The sequence below is a fragment of the Mytilus galloprovincialis genome, chromosome 3, assembly GCF_965363235.1.
Source record: "Mytilus galloprovincialis chromosome 3, xbMytGall1.hap1.1, whole genome shotgun sequence".
NCBI classification, from domain to species: domain Eukaryota; kingdom Metazoa; phylum Mollusca; class Bivalvia; order Mytilida; family Mytilidae; genus Mytilus; species Mytilus galloprovincialis.
Window position 1 is genome coordinate 5,478,891 of NC_134840.1, and position 22,473 is coordinate 5,501,363.

The 22,473-nt window shown below is 32.6% G+C and overlaps 1 protein-coding gene across 1 annotated transcript in view; it reads right to left on the reverse strand.

The window, feature by feature from the left end:
• Window positions 1-22,473, reverse strand: part of LOC143067025 (nidogen-2-like) — a 78,575-nt gene that overhangs the window by 27,690 nt on the left and 28,412 nt on the right. The window contains exons 4-13 of the mRNA XM_076239960.1: window positions 21,235-21,449; window positions 18,579-18,673; window positions 14,891-15,043; window positions 13,134-13,370; window positions 11,761-11,958; window positions 9,044-9,262; window positions 8,391-8,513; window positions 3,413-3,535; window positions 1,683-1,814; window positions 1,036-1,173 (exon numbers count right to left, since the gene is read on the reverse strand). Coding sequence (XP_076096075.1) covers window positions 1,036-1,173; window positions 1,683-1,814; window positions 3,413-3,535; window positions 8,391-8,513; window positions 9,044-9,262; window positions 11,761-11,958; window positions 13,134-13,370; window positions 14,891-15,043; window positions 18,579-18,673; window positions 21,235-21,449 — 1,633 coding nt within the window. The remainder of the gene's footprint in view (window positions 1-1,035; window positions 1,174-1,682; window positions 1,815-3,412; window positions 3,536-8,390; window positions 8,514-9,043; window positions 9,263-11,760; window positions 11,959-13,133; window positions 13,371-14,890; window positions 15,044-18,578; window positions 18,674-21,234; window positions 21,450-22,473) is intronic.

The following is a 22,473-nucleotide window of genomic DNA, read 5'->3' on the forward strand; positions in this document are numbered from 1 at the left end:
GGCGAACATCACAATATCCCACAGGCACTCAGCATAACGATCACAATTACAGTAAGATGAAATTACAAACAAATTATATATAGGCAAGTAAACCCAGGCAGACATACATATGTGTAGGCGAACATCACAATATCCCACAGGCACTCAGCATAACGATCACAATTACAGTAAGATGAAATTACAAACAAATTATATATAGGCAAGTAAACCCAGGCAGACATACATATGTGTAGGCGAACATCACAATATCCCACAGGCACTCAGCATAACGATCACAATTACAGTAAGATGAAATTACAAACAAATTATATATAGGCAAGTAAACCCAGGCAGACATACATATGTGTAGGCGAACATCACAATATCCCACAGGCACTCAGCATTACGATCACAATTACAGTAAGATGAAATTACAAACAAATTATATATAGGCAAGTAAACCCAGGCAGACATACATATGTGTAGGCGAACATCACAATATCCCACAGGCACTCAGCATAACGATCACAATTACAGTAAGATGAAATGGTTATAGAGGCAAGTTAACCTAATGAGGCAGACATATATTTGTATGCAGATTGATTAGAATATAAAACAGGTCTGCCATCTTCACATACCAGCTTGACAATTATACAAGACGACATAATGAATAAGAATACATGTTTTTTCTGCATTAGCTAGAAGTATAGGGAGAGGGTTGAGATCTCGCAAAACATTTTTAACTCCACTGCATTGTTGCACCTGTCCAAAGTCAGGAGCCTCTGGCCTTTGTGTGTATTGCATGATTATTTAATTAAGTTCATTTATAAGTTTTGAAGTTTAGTATGACATCCATTTTCACTGAAATATTACACATTTTTGTATAGGGGCCAGCTGAAGCACATATCTGGGTTCGAGATTTTCTTGTTGTGTTGAAGAACCATTGGTGGCCTTCTGCTGTTTTCTGCTTTCTGGTCAGGTTGTTGTCAATTTGACACATTTTCCATTTCCATGCTCAATTTCATAATGCTACAATAATGACCTCAGATAACCAACCTATTTCAGAACGTTCACAACTGACACCATCACCACTGTAGCCATCGTTGCACTGACATTTGTATTTTTCGTCATCAACATCATATACACATTCAGCATCCTCATGACAAACTCCAGCTACTTCATTGCATCCAAATTCTACAGTGGAATAAGGAATTATTTATATTATATCATATATTTATATATCAAATTTGTGAACTGTCTAGAACAAAATTATTTCTATTATGAGGACAAAATTATCTACATTGGCACCATCCATTTTATTTGACTAAAAACAATTTCTTCTCAATTTGCAATCTGAATTCACAAAAATATGTCTGCGGAAAACAGGAAGAAAATGAAGATCTATTACATGATAAAGCTTACCAATAATGGCGATATAAAGCATGGTACCAATACATTTGTATAAAGAAGATTTTATTTAATTTGTTGAGAAAATGTGGCAAGAAAGTTTCACAGGACAGAAAAAGTTGAACAATAAATATTGAAATTGAAACTATTGAAGGAAGATGGTGTCTTGTGCTAGATTTAGCAATTATGTGGACTTTGTAAATGTATGACATATTAATATAATAGGTTAATTTGGATTGCAAAATAAAAAAATTTCACTACAGTTTAAGCACAAGTTTGTACACATGGTTACTTACGTATAGGTTCACATCGTGTTCCATCCCCAGTAAATCCTGTGTTACATTCACACATAGGTATCTGTAAGTCACTGTTATATACACACCTAGCTTTATCATGACAGGTACTATCACCACACAGTACAACCTCCTCTGTAAATAAGAGATAGATTAATCAACAAATTAGGTTTGTAATGGCCAAATCCTTTTTTTTTTTAGCACTTTAATAACTGCCTGCATATTGGTAGGCTTGAGTAAAACCATCATTATTGAAATTAGCAAAATAAAACATTATTTACAATAGCAGGTCAGCAGTGTAATAAGTGGTATAAAAAGACCAGGCTTGACAAAATTGTGAAACAACTCAAAAGAGAAAACCAATGGTATTATATATGCCAAAAACAATAACCTGAAAACAAATATGGCATAATGATCTGTGCACAACTTATGCTTACACTTGTTATAGAGAAGGGGAGATAATTCAAAGAATACTGCTAAGTCCTCCCATCCATTCACCGTATTTGTTGATTGTGGAATATTGTAGGTTCCTCATCTTTACTAATGGTTTTAAACTGATTGCATATACTATTTGTTTGCCAATATTTGCCATCATAGATGTTCTTTTAAAATTTTGACCTCATTACAGAAATTATCTGACAAATTGATGCTGAAGATTTTTTTTTTGGACATCAATATTGTTACGCCCCTGTGATTTGAAAGCTGATATTTTTACTGTTGTCTCCATTACACACTTAATGATCGATACACGCAGATGTCTGTTGATGTGTTCGGATTCATATTTTACAGAAGAAAAAGCTGACTGTGACCTTATATTATACACTCTTTATTTATATGTGTAATTGTTCATTTTGTATTTGTTTATACTTAGTTTCAGTATAACGCTCCAAATGTAACGTTATGTGTTCTTGTTCTTGAATAACTTGTGTATTTGTGTATTACGTCACACGTTGTATAAAATACGGAAAACACATTTTCCTACGTGGAGCTTCTCTCCAAAAATCTCCATGCAGGTAGCAGTCTCTCTTAAACTAGAATTTGCTGCACCAAGTTAGAGCACTTGGTGATAATGCAGTACACCAAGTAGATTTGCTGCACCAAGTTAAGTTGCTTGGTGAAAGTATTTGAATGCAGTGCACCAAGTAGATTTTCCTGCACCAAGTAATGCAGTGCACCAAGTAGGAGTACTTGATGATAATATTTAATGCACCGAGTATGCTGAGTATATGAATGCAGTGCACCAAGTAGGAGTACTTGGTGATGATATTTAATGCACCAAGTATGCTGAGTATTTAAATACAGTGCACCAAGTAGGTCTTCTTCTAGAACTGTTTTATTAAACTTGGTGCAAGTAATGCACCTTGCCGTATTGCTTATTATATTATTAACGTATTTTGTTTCATGAACCACTGTATTTGATGTATTGTTTAAATAGAAATAATACAACTTATTAACTTCCATTATGATTTTTATTATTACTTCCTTCACCAGAGGCCCACAAAAGTAACTACGGGTGTATATCCTGACAAGAAAACCCCGGAAAGTTACAATATGTCACAAAATCTCAGTCAAGATTCCAAAATAGTAATAAGATTTAAAACATCACATGGACCTTTATTATGAGACTGACAGTTCTTCCTTTGCCATGGTAAGTAGAATAATATTTGAAATCTGCGTAGTACATTGTATCAGCTAACATTTTTATAACACTAGTTTAAATTAAATATACTTACTGACGCAAGATCTACCATCACCACGGTAACCAGAATTACACTGACACTGAAAACTACCAGGAACATTATAACATCTGGCATTTACATCACATATATTCAAATCTGCAGTGCATTCATCAACATCTGCAACAAAATAATCAATAATTTCTGTTTAACAAACATCTAACCAGGTGCTCCGCAGGGCGCAGCTTTATACGACCGCAGAGGTCGAACCCTGAACAGTTGGGGCAAGTATGGACAAAACATTTAAGCGTGATACAGCTCTGAATTTGGATTGTGATCAAATTTTTGACATTATATGGGTTTTTTACACAAAACAAATGTCAAGATTTTACAAATCAATTAAAGATTTCTTCATTAAACTTATTTAAATCTAAAATTAAATAGTTGACACAGCATAGGTTTCTGACACAGAATGAATGTGGTCTAATGAACTTAAATTTTTTTTTTTTTGCCTTTGAGCAATTCACTATGCTGTTGAATGTTAATCCTCTCAAAAAAATGTTTGAAGAAATTTTCTTTTTATTTATGAAATCTGAAATGAGAAAAATTTAACCCCCCCCCCCCATTTTTTTTTCACATCCCCCTTTCCCTTTTTCCAAAACTGATATCAATTCAAATTTCTAATGGAGTTTGCAACAATAACTACTCTTTTAAATACATCATAAAATATTAAAATGTAAAATAAAGTGCTTGTTATCACTGAATGGTAAAGATTGGTTAGTAGTAAAAGTGAATATACATTGTATATTGTATAAAACAATGATTTAAGTTGATTCAACTACTATTCTGAACAAAGAAAGATAACTCCAATTGAAAATTTCTTGCTATTGCACAATATTGTGCAATTAGATATTTCTTGCTATTGCCCAATACTGTGCAATTGAAAATATTTGTTATTGCACAATACTGTGCAATTGAAGATTTCTTGCTATTGCGCAATACTGTGCAATTAAAAATTTCTTGCTATTGCACAATACTGTGCAATTGAAGATTTCTTCCTATTGCTGAATACTGTGCAATTGAAAATTTCTTGCTATTGCACAATACTTAATATAATAATTTTGGATCCTGATTTGAACCAACTTGAAAACTGGGTCCATAATCAAAAATCTAAGTACATGTTTAGATTCAGCATATCAAAAAAGCCCAAGAATTCATTTTTTGTTAAAATCAAACTTAGTTTAATTTTGGACCTTTTGGACTTTAATGTAGACCAATTTGAAAACGGGCCAAAAATTAAGAATCTACATACACAGTTAGATTTGGCATATCAAAGAACCCCAATTATTCAATTTTTGATGAAATCAAACAAAGTTTAATTTTGGACCCCGATTTGGACCAACTTGAAAACTGGACCAATACTCAAAAATCTAAGTACATTTTTAGATTCAGCATATCAAAGAACCCCAAGGATTCAATTTTTGTTAAAATCAAACTAAGTTTAATTTTGGACCCTTTGGACCTTAATGTAGACCAATTTGAAAACGGGACCAAAACTTAAGAATCTACATACACAGTTAGATTCTGCATATCAAAGAACCCCAATTATTCAATTTTTGATGAAATCAAACAAAGTTCAATTTTGGGCCCCTTATTCCTAAACTGTTGGGACCAAAACTCCCAAAATCAAACCCAACCTTCCTTTTATGGTCATAAACCTTGTGTTTAAATTTCATAGATTTCCATTTACTTATACTAAAGTTATGGTGGGAAAACCAAGAATAATGCTTATGTGGGCCCCTTTTTGGCCCCTAATTCCTAAACTGTTGGGACCTCAACTCCCAAAATCAATCCCAACCTTCCTTTTGTGGTCATAAACCTTGTGTTTACATTTCATTGATTTCTATTTACTTATACTAAAGTTATTGTGCGAAAACCAAGAATAATGCTTATTTGGGCCCTTTTTTGGCCCCTAATTCCTAAACTGTTGAAACCAAACATCCCAAAATCAATCCCAACCTTCCTTTTGTGGTCATAAACCTTGTGCTTAGATTTCATTGATTTCTATTTACTTATACTAAAGTTATTGTGCGAAAACCAAGAATAATGCTTATTTGGGCCCTTTTTTGGCCCCTAATTCCTAAACTGTTGAAACCAAACATCCCAAAATCAATCCCAACCTTCCTTTTGTGGTCATAAACCTTGTGTCAAAATTTCATAGATTTCTATTTACTTAAACTAAAGTTATAGTGCGAAAACCAAGAAAATGCTTATTTGGGCCCTTTTTGGCCCCTAATTCCTAAAATATTGGGACCAAAACTCCCAAAATCAATCCCAACCTTCCTTTTGTGGTCATAAACCTTGTGTTAAAATTTCATAGATTTCTATTCACTTTTACTAAAGTAAGAGTGCGAAAACTAAAAGTATTCGGACGACGACGACGACGATGCAGACGACGACGCCAACATCATACCAATATATGACCAAAAAATTTTCAATTTTTGCGGTCGTATAATAATTGGTACTACAAGTTTATATATTAAAGGGGAAAAAAAGATAAAAAAATCCTGTTCTAATAATGCACAAATTCATGTTTTAGAAAATTCAAAAGTTCTTGAAGTAATATACAAGATATATCCTCGTCTTATGGGTTTTCGTTCTATTAAGAATGCAATGTGACGTCACAATTTCCATTGGAAAAGCATTCTTAGTACAAATTTTTTATGACTTAAGAAGAAAAGAGATGATCTGACCATACTTTCAATGTTATTCTCAGTAACTAATTCCTAAACAATTATGTTTTAAATAAAAGATATTAAACATAGAATTAAAACTCAATTCATATAACTATTTTGAAAAAAAACTGCTCTTTAATCGTATCAAATCAAACTCAGCTGATATTTTCCATCCTTTCTAGAGTTATTAAAATATTAATAGGATTATTATATGATAAAATATAAGGTTTTAAGTAATATAAAGAAAATTATAACATTGTTATTTCAATTTAGTTGAGTTAACTGTTATTAAAATTTAAGAATCATTACAGTCGATTGCATTGAGTGTGTAGGCAAAGGTTATATTTTGGTTAGCTTGCTTGCTAGCTGAACCATGAAGTCATTATTAGGTAAGGTATAATATCCTCCTTTCAAAGTTACCTAGTCCTACAGACATATTGGTTATCTGTCGGACTAGCCTACTCTTAAAGAAGGATAATTTACATAACCTTTAGTCCTTATGATGAATTCACGGTTCAGCTAGCAAGCAAGCTAACCAAAGATATTACCTTTGTCTACACACTAAATGCAATCGACTGTAATTCTTATATGTGTTTGTGTTACGTAAGTACAAATTTTATATGATTACAAGATTTTTAGAACTTTATAAAGTGCCATCATTTTTCTAATACAGCGTTTCAATAAGACAAATGTTGAAAATAAAATCAATTCTTGAGAATTTGAGATAACTCAATATTATGTTTCAACAAAGTTTTTCTTTATCCAATACATTTTCCCTGGTTTTTTTTTGTCAATGGATGATTTTTTTTCGACACTTTTGCACAGAATATTTATAACACTGTTTAAATAAGATAATGATTTGTTAATTATGGTATATAAATATACATGTTTTTGTATTTAATTCCATCTTCCAAGTATATTTTTGTCATACTACCTGGTAATAGAAGACAACAAGGACAAATATAAAACACTGGTACTACCATACAACCTACACAATAGTCAAATACTTGTCGTTACACAAACTACAGAATAAATAGACTTCTTTTCTATAACTGACTTTTGACTTTCTCATAATAACCAATCCATAAATCTAAATTGTTGACCTATTAATTGTATAGTTACTGTGTGCAGACTTTATCATGAAAAAAATCACCAAATAAAAATAACTGTAGTGTGAAATTGAAGTCATGGTCAGATAAAATTGACAGGGAAAATACCTCCAGACAAATTCAATTTAACCTCAGTAAAAATGGAAATAAGGTATTAAATTAAGCATTATAAATTGCCTCTTCTACACAAAATTAAATGAATTTCAAATATTTGGTGCTGAGCATATCTAACGAGTTGGATCCTTGTACAATGAAAATTACATACTATCAGTTGGGGCAAGTATGGACACAACATTCAAGCTTGATACAGGTCTGAATTTGGATTGTGATTAAATAGTTGACACAACATAGGTTTCTGACATAGAATGAATGTGGTCCAAGAACTTAAACTTAAAAACTTTAAATTTCATAGATTTCTATTTACTTATACTAAAGTTATAGTGCGAAAACCAATGTGTCTTCAGAAGACGACGCCAACATCATACCAATTTACGACCGCTTGCGGTCGTATAAAAATACCATACACACTACAAGAGAAATCCAGTCAATACCAGCACCAAAATAACTGTTTATGATATTTTCATACATGTATTTATTGGCAATGATATTTTTTAAAGGTTGTTTAACCTTTCAATTTTGGTGGTTATAGCCTAAGTTCTTCACTTTTTAATTTTATTATGAAAACTTAACAATAATCTTTTTCATATCAATGTAGTGCAAAATTTAAAAAAAAAAAGCCCTGACTCTTGAATTCTTGTAAATAGGAATAAAAACAATGTCCATATAACATACCTGTACAGGCCCATCCATCGCCAGAGAATCCTGTCTTACATACACAATCATACTGGTCACCACGAGGTATACAATTAGAATTAGAATATCTATATAACATACCTGTACAGACACGTCCATCGCCAGAGAATCCTGTCTTACATACACAATCATACTGGTCAGCACGAGGTATACAATTAGAATTAGAATATCTATATAACATACCTGTACAGACAAGTACATCGCCAGAGAATCCTGTCTTACATACACAATCATACTGGTCACCACGAGGTATACAATTAGAATTAGAATATCTATATAACATACCTGTACAGACATGTCCATCGCCAGAGAATCCTGTCTTACATACACAATCGTCAGTAGGTATACAATTAGAATTAGAATATCTATATAACATACCTGTACAGGCGCGTCCATCGCCAGAGAATCCTGTCTTACATACACAATCATACTGGTCACCACGAGGTATACAATTAGAATTAGGATCACAATTCTGTATTCCTTCAAGACAGGGATCCATTCCTACAAACAGAATGTTTCTAATATTCTAGGTTTAATTATATATTTCTATACATTTATTTCAATCATAATAATCATTAAACTTAGTGTAGTCAAGATAAATTATTCCTCACCAGATGAGCATTTGTATATAACCAGAGTTCTATTTACCAAATGTAGCTGTACTTTTACTGTTCTATAGCTGATGTTTATTGTAGATTTTTTACATGAATCTTTGAACCATACAAATAAGGCCAAAGTCAAATTAATCCTGCTCAATTGACGTATACATCTTACAACTACCCAATAGATCAAATATTGTGGACCTTTGGCTTATAACAGATCAGCTAACATTTCATAAAGCGAAGGTAAGAGATTTGGCCCAAATCATAGAGATCAAAGAGAAAAAAAGTGAATGAGTAGCCCTGTTATAGTATCTGATGAATTGACCTAAATTCATGTGTCTCACCTTCTTTAAACTTTCATGCCAACATGACAATAAATTATTTACACAGTCAATAAAATTCTGAATGTTTAATTTCCATTATACTTACCAGTCATAATTCCAATTTTATTGGACATGGCATATCTGACAACATCATTCTGGTCATCATAGACAACAAAGTTTCTCGTTACACCTAATCTCATACTGTCAGAAATGAGTCTGGATGGATCGTGTTGACATTCATTGAATGTGATGGTTTGATCCCAGGTATACTTGTATGCTACTTCATTCATTCTGTATGTTCTAGTGGAAAACGACTTTATAACACCTTATAAATGAGAAAACAAAATTATAACATTTAGTCAATGAAGAAAGTAAACTTTCTCTCAGAATATATCAACACTGAAATATTATACATGCTTGCTATTTTAAAATTTTTTCTTAATAATCGTCCATAATTTTGTATTTCATTATCTAACAGTAGGAGGTTTATAATCAGAGATTCAACCTCAAAAATGTAACACACAAACAATTCAAATATAGTATTTAAACATTTCAATCTTATGTTTATTTCATAGACACCATGATATGATAATTTGATCAAATCAGTACAGTTGTTGCACCTCTGACTTCATGGTAGATTTAACATTGTGACCCCTTATAGATCTGTATGGGGTCAGTATATTTGAGGGGCCTGATGGGTTATTTTCGTTCTTTGTGATCGGCACATTTTCGCTATCGTGATCCATTTTTCTACAGATTTATTTTTCGTAATTCGTGATAAAAGCATTGCTCATGAATCGTTTTCATTGGAGTTTTATGTTCGTTCTTCGTAATTGAGACACATATTTCGTTCTGGTGATTTTTTTCAATATAAAGACAACTTAATGGACCAGATGGAACCATATCATCGAAAACTTTGAAGTCCTTAGACATGATCCATAATGAACTGGGTTATTTGCAAAGTCAAATAACATCAGTTCACTCATCAATTCCGATAAACATGTTGTCATGTCTCACTGTATGTGTTGAAAACTTGCATGCTCTTGGACATTTCAAATGCCAATTACCAACAATGTTAGAACAAGCCAAGAACTTAAGTAATACGGTGTATGAGGGAATAAAAAGGAGCGTTCTGTGGGCTGCCTACTACTTTACGCATCCCTCCTCTTCCTGAAAATGACATGCCATTGTTGTCCCTGAGTGCTATGGAGCAATTGAAACCAAAAGCCCTGCTGTCAAAAGACCAGGAACGAGAAATGCATGAGTGGGCTCAGGACTTTGGAAAGTGTGTTCGACAAAGATCAGTACGACAGCAAATGACAATGTACAACACTGGCACATTACCACTTAATATGGACAAAAATGACACTTACAGTACCACAAGTGAACAAATCACATTTCCTTCAATAACTGAAGAAGGTAACAAGGACTACGATCAAGTTTCTGAATGTGGATGACACTGAAGAAACGGACAATGCTATTGAAACCCCAGAATGTCTTGCTTTTCTTTAAGGGACAACCAGCAGGAGTGGGAGAACAATCAGGCTCAGCAGTAAATTTTATTGACAAAATAAATATACATACGATATAATCTCTGAGTTTAGTATCAAGATAAAACACAGACGTGGTTCCATGGTATTTTACGCCAGTAAAACACTTCTATGAAATATTATATGATACAATACAAGTCAGAATGTGACTGTTTTTAAAGATTTAATTTAGAACCTGGGAGAATTCAACATGTAAACAAGTAATGAGCCAGTAATGTATTTGATTGTAGCTTAATTGAACCAATCTTCAACACAACCAGCTTCTGAATCTCTATAATCAAGATTGTTTGGGGATGATCTTTTTATACTTTTGTGATCCGTGATCATGGATATTTTTTTTCTGTGAATCGTGATTGACAAAAAATCAACCCGTGAATCGTGATGAGACCCCCCCATCAGGCCCCTCATATTTCATGATGTCACATTTGCTGTTAATAATGACATCATCCATGGATTGTTATTGTATCTTATTGCTTATCTTTATATATATAACTAAGCAGGAAAAGTCCTGTGTGACAAAGGCGTAAGTTCGGTAAGGGCCATATTTTACAAGACAAAAAATGTTTGAAGTTGACTTAATGACATGTGAGAAAGTTAAATAGAACTATTTTTGTCAAAGTTTAATTCTAACATGTTGATTTTTACATCCCAAAAAGGTCAAGATAAGGTGAAATTTGGCAAAATCAGCTGTATTTCAACCTAATTTAGGACCAGGAAACATAGAGCGCAGGCGTAAACAATTTAAATATTCAAATAGTACACATGAAATGTCTTCACAAACATTATTTAAAAAGATCGTTGTTGTCGACGTATGTGCTCTATGTTTGCTATAATCAATGGAAATTTAATAATTTTCATTGATTTTTTTGTTGAAAATCAATACGAGTACAACTTGTGACGTCATTATAAAACGCATGAATGTAGTAAATTTTCAACAAAATAGCGTATTTCCTATCTAGTCGCTGTATTAGCTTTAATTTATTGTGATATTGGTCAATAAATCCTAATTTGAAATTTATGCTAAATAAGGGGGCCATTTTAGGACCTTACCAAACCTACTCCTTTGTTACATGTTCACTACTGACCCCTAAAGATCCATAGTGCATAGTAGTTGTCATTCAGCCTCATCCCTTACAGACTTTACAAGCCCTCTTTGGTATGTAAGGGGCAGCAATAAACCATATATCTTATATCATTTTAATCATATGAAAATTATGTGAATATTTGTTTTATTTTCTATTGCCTGATTCCTATAGTTTTCATTTTTTATTACCTGGAGAGACCCTCCTATACTCTTCTTTATAATCATCTATTGTGATCTTGACTCCATTGATTATATCAGGGACAGTTCCTTCTATGGTGGTCTGTAGAGCAATGCTGTCTAGAGCATCATGGCCAAAGAACTGCTGTCTTACATAAGCAGTCTGGCCACTCTGATACTTAATTACTGCTGTTCTGTTAAATTCACCGCCTAAAAAGTAAAATTAAATCATACTAGAAATAACAAAGCTTTACTTACAAGATCTATTTATCATTGTGCTCATACAATAAGGTTTGTTCTTCTACAATACTTACTGGCCAATTTTGTTTCCCAAGGCAAAATGACTAATTGTAATTTGTTTAGCTCATTGCTAGTGACTGTGAGGTTGTTGATATAAAGAAAATGCAGTGAAATAAAAAATATTTCAATCCAATTTTAATGATTGACTTCTTTTTTAATGAAAAGATTGGATCAATTGAACACTAGCATGACTAGTTTTAAGAAAACTTTGACTTAGATGTGAAAACCTCTTTTGGCAGAATTTTTTGTTTAAATCTTCTTAAATTCACATATCAAACTTTAAAGTAGTTAATATAGACTAGCTTTTGTATCTTTCAACTCATGGTTAATCAGAAATTGATGTGTTTTAATTATGAGAAAAAAAGATATCTGCAGCATCTATGTCAGATTTAATTCCAATTTTGATTTCTAACATCCTCAGATTTCTGAAATGTTTGATATTCTAACAGTCGTACCTGTAAACATATACCCATTCTTAGCTCTATCTGTTTGGGTGGCCCTACCTGTCAACATATACCCATTCTAATAGCTCTATCTGTTTGGATGGCCCTACCTGTCTACATTTACCCATTCTTAGCTCTATCTGTTTGGGTGGCCCTACCTGTTAACATTTACCCATTCTTAGCTCTATCTGTTTGGGTGGCCCTACCCGTCTACATTTACCCATTCTTAGCTCTTCTTAGCTCTATCTGTTTGGGTGGCCCTACCTGTTAACATTTACCCATTCTTAGCTCTATCTGTTTGGGTGGCCCTACCTGTCAACATATACAAATTCTTCGCTCTATCTGTTTGGGTGGCCCTACCTGTCAACATATACAAATTCTTCGCTCTATCTGTTTGGGTGGCCCTACCTGTCAACATATACCCATTCTTAGCTCTATCTGTTTGGGTGGCCCTACCTGTCAACATTTACCCATTCTTAGCTCTATCTGTTTGGTTGGCCCTACCTATCAACATATACCCATTCTTAGCTCTACCTGTTTGGGTGGCCCTACCTGTTAACATTTATCCTTTCTTATCTGTTTGGGTGGCCCTACATGTCAACATATATTCATTCTTAGCTCTATCTGTTTGGATGGCCCTACCTGTCAACATATACCCATTTTTAGCTCTATCTGTTTGGGTGGCAGCAAACATCCATCCAACGATACCACCAATAGTGTTCAGTGTCAACATCTGTGCTCCGATGGCTCTGGGAATACGACTAATAGCTGTGTAGGCTCTACCATCAGCGGTCACTACATAAGCATGCATGTCTAGGTTCGTTAGAGACTGGCTGTTCAATACCCCATTAAGCTTGCCATTCAGTCTCTGGGCTACACCTATTGATATAATGAGATATCTTTGATCAACTAAGGTTAATACAGTTTCAAAGGTGTTTTTTAAAGATTGTTTTATACACATGTATATTAAGTTATGTTCCTTGTTAGTTTTTAAGCCCTTCTGGTCATAAAGCTCTTAAAATGTTCAGGTTCTTATACAACCTTGGCTTTCAAATTTTTGGTTTTGAATTTTCTTGATGTTGTAGGTAAATTCAGAAAAGTGCTTCAGTTAATAAAGTTATTTTCATTTGCCATATCATGATTACATATCATCTTTTATTGCTATAATTGTATTTCATATATAAGAAATAGACAATAAACAGATAATCCTTGGCAAAAGTATGAAGCTTATTGAGAATCATACACCACAATTTGCTGTTTCAGAATCTAATGCATTCTGGGTAAATATTTCCAAAAGCCTGTATCAAAGCATTGTGATTGGTTTAAAACGTGATAAACAATAAAAAATTCAACCAATGATGTAACGTTATTTTTATTTTGGTGTATGAATAATGAGATTACCCATAGTCCTTTAGATTCTGAAAAGGCGAATCATCAAAAAAAAATACAAACTTGCTTCCAAGTTCCTTATAAATGGAGATTTATAAAACAATCAAAGGCACAAGTTGAAAATCAGATTTGAGCTCCATTTTCAAATAGTTCTATTATAACTTAGAATCTCCTATAGACTCAAATTACTCACCTGGGAACGATGGAATCTTACCAATATGTGTGTGTTTCATCAAAGATGATATCACTACACCTAATAGGCTACATGGGTCAGGGAGGGATCTAAATTAACAATGATAGATTTTTTTCATACTTTGCAAAAATTTAGTCTACTAATGCCCTATTCAAAATTATTATAAAAAGTATGGGTCAGCTTCAGACTACAGATTGCGCAGAATTGGCAGATTTTGTAAGGATTACACATCATTTGTAAATGAAAAAAAATGAATTGTGTATACAGAAAGAAAACTAAACAATAGAATGTCAAAATAAAGTATAAGGAGAGAGCTCTTATAATGTGCTTTCAGAAAAAGAAAATTAAAATTAACATCACCATACTTGTTTTCATGCTATATTACAACATTTATTGTGCATTTTTAATAAAAATAAAAGATCTTATAAATTATCTCCCCTGGTTTGATATAAGATCAATTTTTTATAAATCCCTGAAATGATTTTCCTTCATGTTACCATAACATAAAATCATATTGTTTCAATTCAAATGAAAAGTCCCATATATAAATTCTGATTATAAAGTCATAGTTGAAGTTTGGAACAATTTAAACTTTTTGGTTCCTTGTGGCAGTTTAGCATCAAAATAAAACAAATCATTCCCTGAACTGATTTAAACATTATACTTTAACTGTCTGTTTTGGGGCTTTTTAAAGCTGTTTTTTTTTTTACCTTTTTCATGATCCTAGTAACAACCGTTACACAGTATAGCTTAATATGTTTCCATAGATTGGTGTTAAACATTCACAACAGAACAAAAAGACCAGACATAAACAAACCTGGTTTCAAACAGCTTAATCCATTTCCATAGAATGGTGTCATACATTCACAACAGAAACCTTTCTCAAAGTCTACACATTGTGCATTGATATGACAAGTTTTGGCTCCTTCTAAACATGTATCTGATCCCATGTCAGGTTCAAAGATGGTCACTGAAATAATATGACATTATACATTTATTGCTACATTGGAATTATGCAAAAATAGTGGACACTCAGTAATGTTTTACCGTATTACATGTTACATTTTATTAAATTCAGGCGCGTAGCTGCCTATACGCTAACATGCAGTTGCGTGCACATCGATTCGGCATGCAAAAAAAAAATGGCAAAATAAAAATTTATAGATTGAATGTTAAAGGAAACACCTATGCTGTCACTTTTTTAATTGATGAAATATCATTAAATAACGGCATTTGGTTTCAAAATAAAAGTTTCATTGGAGATTATGACAAAATCGGACAGTAACTTGTGTCTTTTACTAGATTTGAATTTGTAATACTCAGTCTAAGACATGTAGTTTTTGGAGCACATATTACAGTGCACGGTTCATCAGTTTGGAATGAGATGTACCAATCGGCATTAGAATTATCAGAACCCCTCGATATCGTTGAAAATATGCCGAGGCGATGTGGTCGACAGACTACCAGAGCCAATCACCCTGCAAACACGCCAAAACAGTATTGGAAAGTCTCATTATTTTTTGCGTTCATAGACCATATGATATGATAAGGGAACTGGAGAGTGGAGACGTGTCTAGTATTATCAGAAAATCGCACTTTTGCGCTGTATCTGCTCCATCGTGTTGTAAGAAATACAACAAACGAAAAAATCTCAACATTATCTGAGATATACGAAACTGACCTGGAATGTGATTTTGACGAATTCAATTGGGAGGTCGCTCGATGCTGAACATGTACGCTGGTTCATAACATCTCGCGAGTGCTACCATGGAGATCTATCAGTTTACTAAGTATGTTCAAAACAAATGTACGATCAACAATGAACGACAGTTACTAGCATTACTGCATATTCATCGGGATTTCAGTGTGAATATTGACAATTAAAGTAATACAGAAGTTTGTTTCTGCCTATAGACCCGAAGAGCAGATTTTGGACAATTTTGAGTAAATTCTGTATCACAAATATGTGTTGTTTAAGATAAGATAAGATAAGATAATTTTATTAACCAATCATGGTGCCCAAAATTTGAGCTATACAATCAAATGAATTACAAAATAAAGCACAGAAAATGATTAGAATGATTAAAGTACATTTAAACAACAAAACCACATGAATACACATTTACACTAATTAACCTGATATAAATCAAGTTATTGACAAAACATAGTTATGGGTGCCACTGTGACCTGGAGAAATTACATAAATCTTTATAGTTCTAGGTCTATGGGAGACAACTCCTGATCAATTTTATTTCCTATATATGTATATATCTATAAATATTTTTTTCTTCTATTTTTTTTTCGTTTTCAAACAACAATATTTTCTATAATTTTCTTTCGTTCTTCAAAAAGGGAGTGCAATAAATTAGATAAGTTTGAAGTAACAAACAAATCTTCAGATAAAAGAATCCAAACAAATTTCATTTCATCAGATAATCTTGAAAAATTTTTGAATTTTGAATTTAAATTAGATAGATGTTGAGATCGAGTACCTTTTAGAACAGGACATTTTAAAAGAAAATTTAGTTCGTCTTCAACTGCGTTCTTACATAGCTTACACTTTCTGTCTTCAGCTTTAATTCCAATATACCTCCCTCTTTCGATTTCAAGATCATGACAGCTAGTTCTAAATCTTGTGATTATTTGCCTGTCTTTTTTTGAATTCATTTTTAAATATGGTTCAAACATAAAAATATTTTTAAATTTTCTGTAAGTTCTTAATTTATTACCAGATTGTAAATTAGTACACTTCCCAGAATTGCTTTCTAAACTAGCTAACCAGCTTTCTTTAAATTTAATAGTTAAAGATGTTTTTACTTTTTTTAGAATATGGTTTTGTTTAAAGTTTGACTGGTTAACAAATAGATATTCTAAGTCTAGAAATTTAAATATATGTTTAATGCTTCCTATCCAAGATTCCTGGTTATGTTTGTCCATAGAATGAGATAGATTTATGGCTTCCCTTAGAATAATATTTGAAGGTTCAATATCTTTCATAAGATGGATCCAATATTTTACCATATTCATTATTACATAATACAGTGTAGGGAGTGAACCTAATTCTCCTCTACATGCCATATTTGATGTTTTTATATTAACTCCTAGTGAAAATTTACAAAGCTTAGTATGAATTTTCTCTAGTACAAGATAATCAGTTTCTTTTGATATAAAGTTATCCAAATGTATTTGTTTCTTATGTGGTATATAACCCCAAATTTCAGAACCATACAACAAGATTGGTCGGATTGTATGGTTATAGATGTGTAATAAAGTACTAGGTTTTGGGCTTTCCACTGAAAAGGTCTTCCTTAATTTGAAATATGCTTTGTTATAAAGTTCTTTCTTTGCTATTTGGAAACTCCCAGACGATGAAAAATTTATACCTAAGTATGTGTAGTTCTGTACACATTCTAAAGTCTGGTTTCCTAATGATATTTTAATATTTTTAAGTCTTCCTGATTTGTTAATACAAGAACCTTGGTCTTTTTTGTGTTAACTGTCATTTTATAATCAACTGTAAATTTATTTAATTTGTTAACACAATTTTGAAGTCCTTGCTCTGATGATGATAAAAGAACTACATCATCAGCATACATTAAAATATCTAAGGGATGTGTATTTAATGGGATTGGGTCACATGTTTATGTATTACTCTATTCAGAAGATTTATTAATAGTTTTACATTCATAATTTTTTTATAAGTCCTATCTACATATAGCTCCTCTTTTAACAGTCCTATGACCGAAAACCGAAAAAAAAAACATTTTCTGCATAAAAGGGTCAAAAAAATTTGCGGTAGTTGCTTGCACATCGTTTCTTTCTAGCTACGCCCCTGAATTTATGGAAAAAAATCAGTTAGACCAGACAAAGCACAGAATTTAAATGTGACTGGAGACTCATTCATATTGTGATCAGATATAAACATTTAATCCCGCTGCAATTGTTTGCATCTGTCTTAAGTCAGGAATCTGATGTTCAGTGGTTGTCGTCTAAGTTTCATAAGTGTTTCTCGTTTCTTGTTTTTATATAGATTATACCGTTGTTTTTCCCTTTTGAATGGTTTTCCACTAGTAATTTTTGGGACCCTTTATAGCTTGCTGTTCGGTGTGAGCAAAGGCTTCGTGTTGTAGGCAATAATTTGAACTATAATGGTTTACATTTATAAATTGTTACTTGGATGGAGAGTTGTCTCATTGGCACTCATGCCACATCTTCCTATCTATTGTTTAATAATAATGTCTAAATTACTTTCATACTTTTTTCATGATTCAAGTGCATATTAGAATAACTGATTTATTTAACAAGGGTTAAATAACCACTAAAAAATCAATAGTTAAAACTTTATTTCTAACAAAGATGTATGTTATGAGGCTATTATTAGAAGCTATTGTATACTAATTAAATTGTATTTTTGTGTTTGGACATCTTTGGTTATTGTGTGTTTCTCCCATCGATGTTTATCCAACCCTCTCCTTTTATCAATAAATATACTTATGAGTAATTACCATCCCCAGTGTTAAGATCAGGAGATAAGATATTGCCTCCATTAGTTCTACCCATTCTATAAATCCAGGCTCCTGGTACATTTATATTGGAGGACCTATAAAATAAACATACACTATCAATTCTATAAATCCAGGCTCCTGGTACATTTATATTGGAGGACCTATAAAATAAACATACACTATCAATTCTATAAATCCAGGCTCCTGGTACATTTATATTGGAGGACCTATAAAATAAACATACACTATCAATCCTATAAATCCAGGCTCCTGGTACATTTATATTGGAGGACCTATAAAATAATCATACACTATCAATTCTGTAAATCTAGGCTCAAGGTACATTTCTATTGGAAGACCTGTAAAATAAACATTAGCTATCACTCATTATATTATCAGAATGTAAAATGTTATCTACATTAGAGGGCAATGTCCGATTGATACATCATACCAACATGCAACTGAAAACAGAATAAAGTGTCTTGGGATTTGCTGGATGAGTGGTTTAAGAAATGCATAGACAGTGTTTACTAGTCAGTTTTCCTATCATAGGTAGTGGTTCTCTTGGTGCTCCAGTTTGACTAGGCTACTGGTATCTGTTTTCCAGCTGGAGGTAGTGAAATTTGAAATATGGTTAAATTGCTTAATTATATTACACATGTATTTATGTTTTTATGCATGTATGTAATTAAATTGAGTTTGTATATGTCTTTAATGCCTATCACTCCACACTCCACACATCAGAAGTCAATCAGGAAAACCAATTACTTTTCCCTCACCACATAATTAACTTAAGCACTCTGTAATTTACAGTCTGCAACCTGGCTGCCCTATTGACATGGATCAATTATAAACACTATATATATCTATTACAGACTGAAGTTTGAGGTACATCTGGTTTTAACATTATACATGGAGGTGGTTGATCTCATCTATAAAGCACTATGTGTAAAGTTCGTTTCATTTTGATTTTATGAAAATGTGACATAAGGGCTAGATGATGAAAAGAACAGAATTTGTTTTCCTTTCTACATACTTTAAACTGACACTGTTTTGTGGCTCTCAATCTCAATATCAATAATATTAAAATATTTGGTGAAGGCAGTTTAACATTTCCATAGATGCAATACAAGTTTTGAATATAGATACAAGGCTCATCTAGTTCTAGGTGCATCTTCAACAATTGACACAAGGCTCATCTAGTTCTAAGTACATCTTCAACACTTGACATAAGGCTCATCTAGTTCTAAGTACATCTTCAACACTTGACACAAGGCTCATCTAGTTCTAAGTGAATCTTCAACACTTGACACAAGGCTCATCTAGTTCTAAGTGCATCTTCAACAATTGACACAAGGCTCATCTAGTTCTAAGTGCATCTTCAACACTTGACACAAGGCTCATCTAGTTCTAAGTGAATCTTCAACACTTGACACAAGGCTCATTTAGTTCTAAGTACATCTTCAACACTTGACACAAGGCTCATCTAGTTCTAAGTGCATCTTCAACACTTGACACAAGGCTCATCTAGTTCTAAGTGCATCTTCAACACTTGACACAAGGCTCATCTAGTTCTTAGTGCATCTTCAACACTTGACACAAGGCTCATTTAGTTCTAAGTACATCTTCAACACTTGACACAAGGCTCATCTAGTTCTAAGTACATCTTCAACACTTGACACAAGGCTCATCTAGTTCTAAGTACATCTTCAACACTTGACACAAGGCTCATCTAGTTCTAAGTGCATCTTCAACACTTGACACAAGGCTCATCTAGTTCTAAGTGAATCTTCAACACTTGACACAAGGCTCATCTAGTTCTAAGTACATCTTCAACACTTGACACAAGGCTCATCTAGTTCTAAGTACATCTTCAACAATTGACACAAGGCTCATCTAGTTCTAAGTACATCTTCAACAATTGACACCCTCCAACATGACTGACTAAGATGTAATTTGGGACTAAAATCTCTGTTTTGTTGACCTTGTATTGATCATCATTTATTAACTTTCACAATTTCTATCTTGTCAAGCTTTTCCCCAAAACACACAAAAGGGTAATAATCAACATTTAAGAGCAATACCTCCTATAGAGGACAACTGACAATGTTATCATCACAGTTTTTGTCTTGATAATCATTTTTGCTTTGTAAAGTTTCTATTTGTCTTTCATAGTTTTCAAGATAAAAGGTAAACAGGCAATAAAAAGTGATAAAAATTGTGATTGAATGGCAATAAAGTCAGGATTCATAAGATTTCTGCAATGTTGACTTATTTGTAGATCTTGTCTTCTTGATCATTTTTGCTTTTTGCTCTATTTATTATATATCTTCAATATCATAGGCAAAAATGAAAAAAAAAGGTAAAATTTGTCATTTAATGGCAATAACTCCTATATAAGAAGCCATCCCACAGTTTCAATGTAAATTGATGACAGGTAGATCTAAACATTTAGAACATTTTGCTCCTTTCAAAATTTCATCTTTACTATTGATTCTTCTAGAACATTCACAAAACTTTTATTTTACCTTCATATTTTAATTTTGCCATTGTTAGTTGGCAGGCTAGGTCATCAGACATAAAAGATGAGAAAAGCACACTTGGTCATTTATAAATGCAAATATTCAAGGATATTTCATTCGTTTAGATTACTTACGTAGCAAGGTCCTTAACTTGTTTTGTTCCAGAGTTTGGTAATCTGTAATAACGTCTTCCCTCACCAGAATCAAACTCTGCCTGAGCTGGAGGGTCTGGGTAATATGGGCTTTCCTTCCCTGAACTAGTGATCCAGTTAATTCCATCATCAAGATAATGGTAACAAATAAAGGAATCCTGACCATCAGAAGCTATTACAATCTGGAAAGTGTTTAACTGAAAAAAACAAATTACTGACTATCAGAAGCTGTTACAATCTGGAAAGTGTTTAACTGAAAAAAAAATAAAAAATTACTGACTATCAGAAGCTGTTACAATCTGAAAAGTGTTTAACTGAAAAAAAAAAAAACAAATGACTGACTATCAGAAGCTATTACAATCTGAAAAGTGTTTAACTGAAAAAAAACATATTACTGACCATAAGAAGCTATTACAATCTGGAAAGTGTTTAACTGTAAAAAAAAAAACAAATTGCTGACCATCAGAAGCTATTATAATCTGGAAGGTGTTTTACTGAGAAAAAAAAAACAAATTCCTGACTATCAGAAGCTATTACAATCTGGGAAGTGTTCTACAGAAAAAAACCAAATTACTGACTATCAGAAGCTATTACAATCTGGAAAGTGTTTAACTGAAAAAAAAAACAAATTACAACTATTTTTCAGATACATTTATATCTTATTCTTCATTATGCTTTACATTTTGGATATTAAGTCTATTAAATAATTTTTGAAATACAACTTTGGAGAATTTATCCATACATTATACTATTATATCTTTAATAGTTTAAGCAAGGAAAAAACCACACTAGCTGCTAATAATAACTATCAGTTAATGCAAATGATCCCAGAATTACACAAAATATTCTGACACCTGTAATCTCAAAAATATAAATATATATTTAAAAAAAACCTTATCTCACCAATTGTATATCTCATATTTTATTTTATGTAATCCTGAATTTATAAATGTGCATTGTAATCAATTGCATATGTCTGAAAAGTCTTAAAACTTCTTGAAATTAAACTAGAGGCTCTAAGGAGCCTGTGTCGCTCACCTTGGTCTATGTGAATATTAAACAAAGGAAGCAGATGGATTCATGACAAAATTGTGTTTTGGTGATGGTAATGTGTTTGTACATCTTACTTTACTCAACAGTCTTGCTGCTTACAATTATCTCTATCTATAATGAACTTGGCCCAGTAGTTTCAGTGGAAAATGTTAATAAAAATTTACAAAT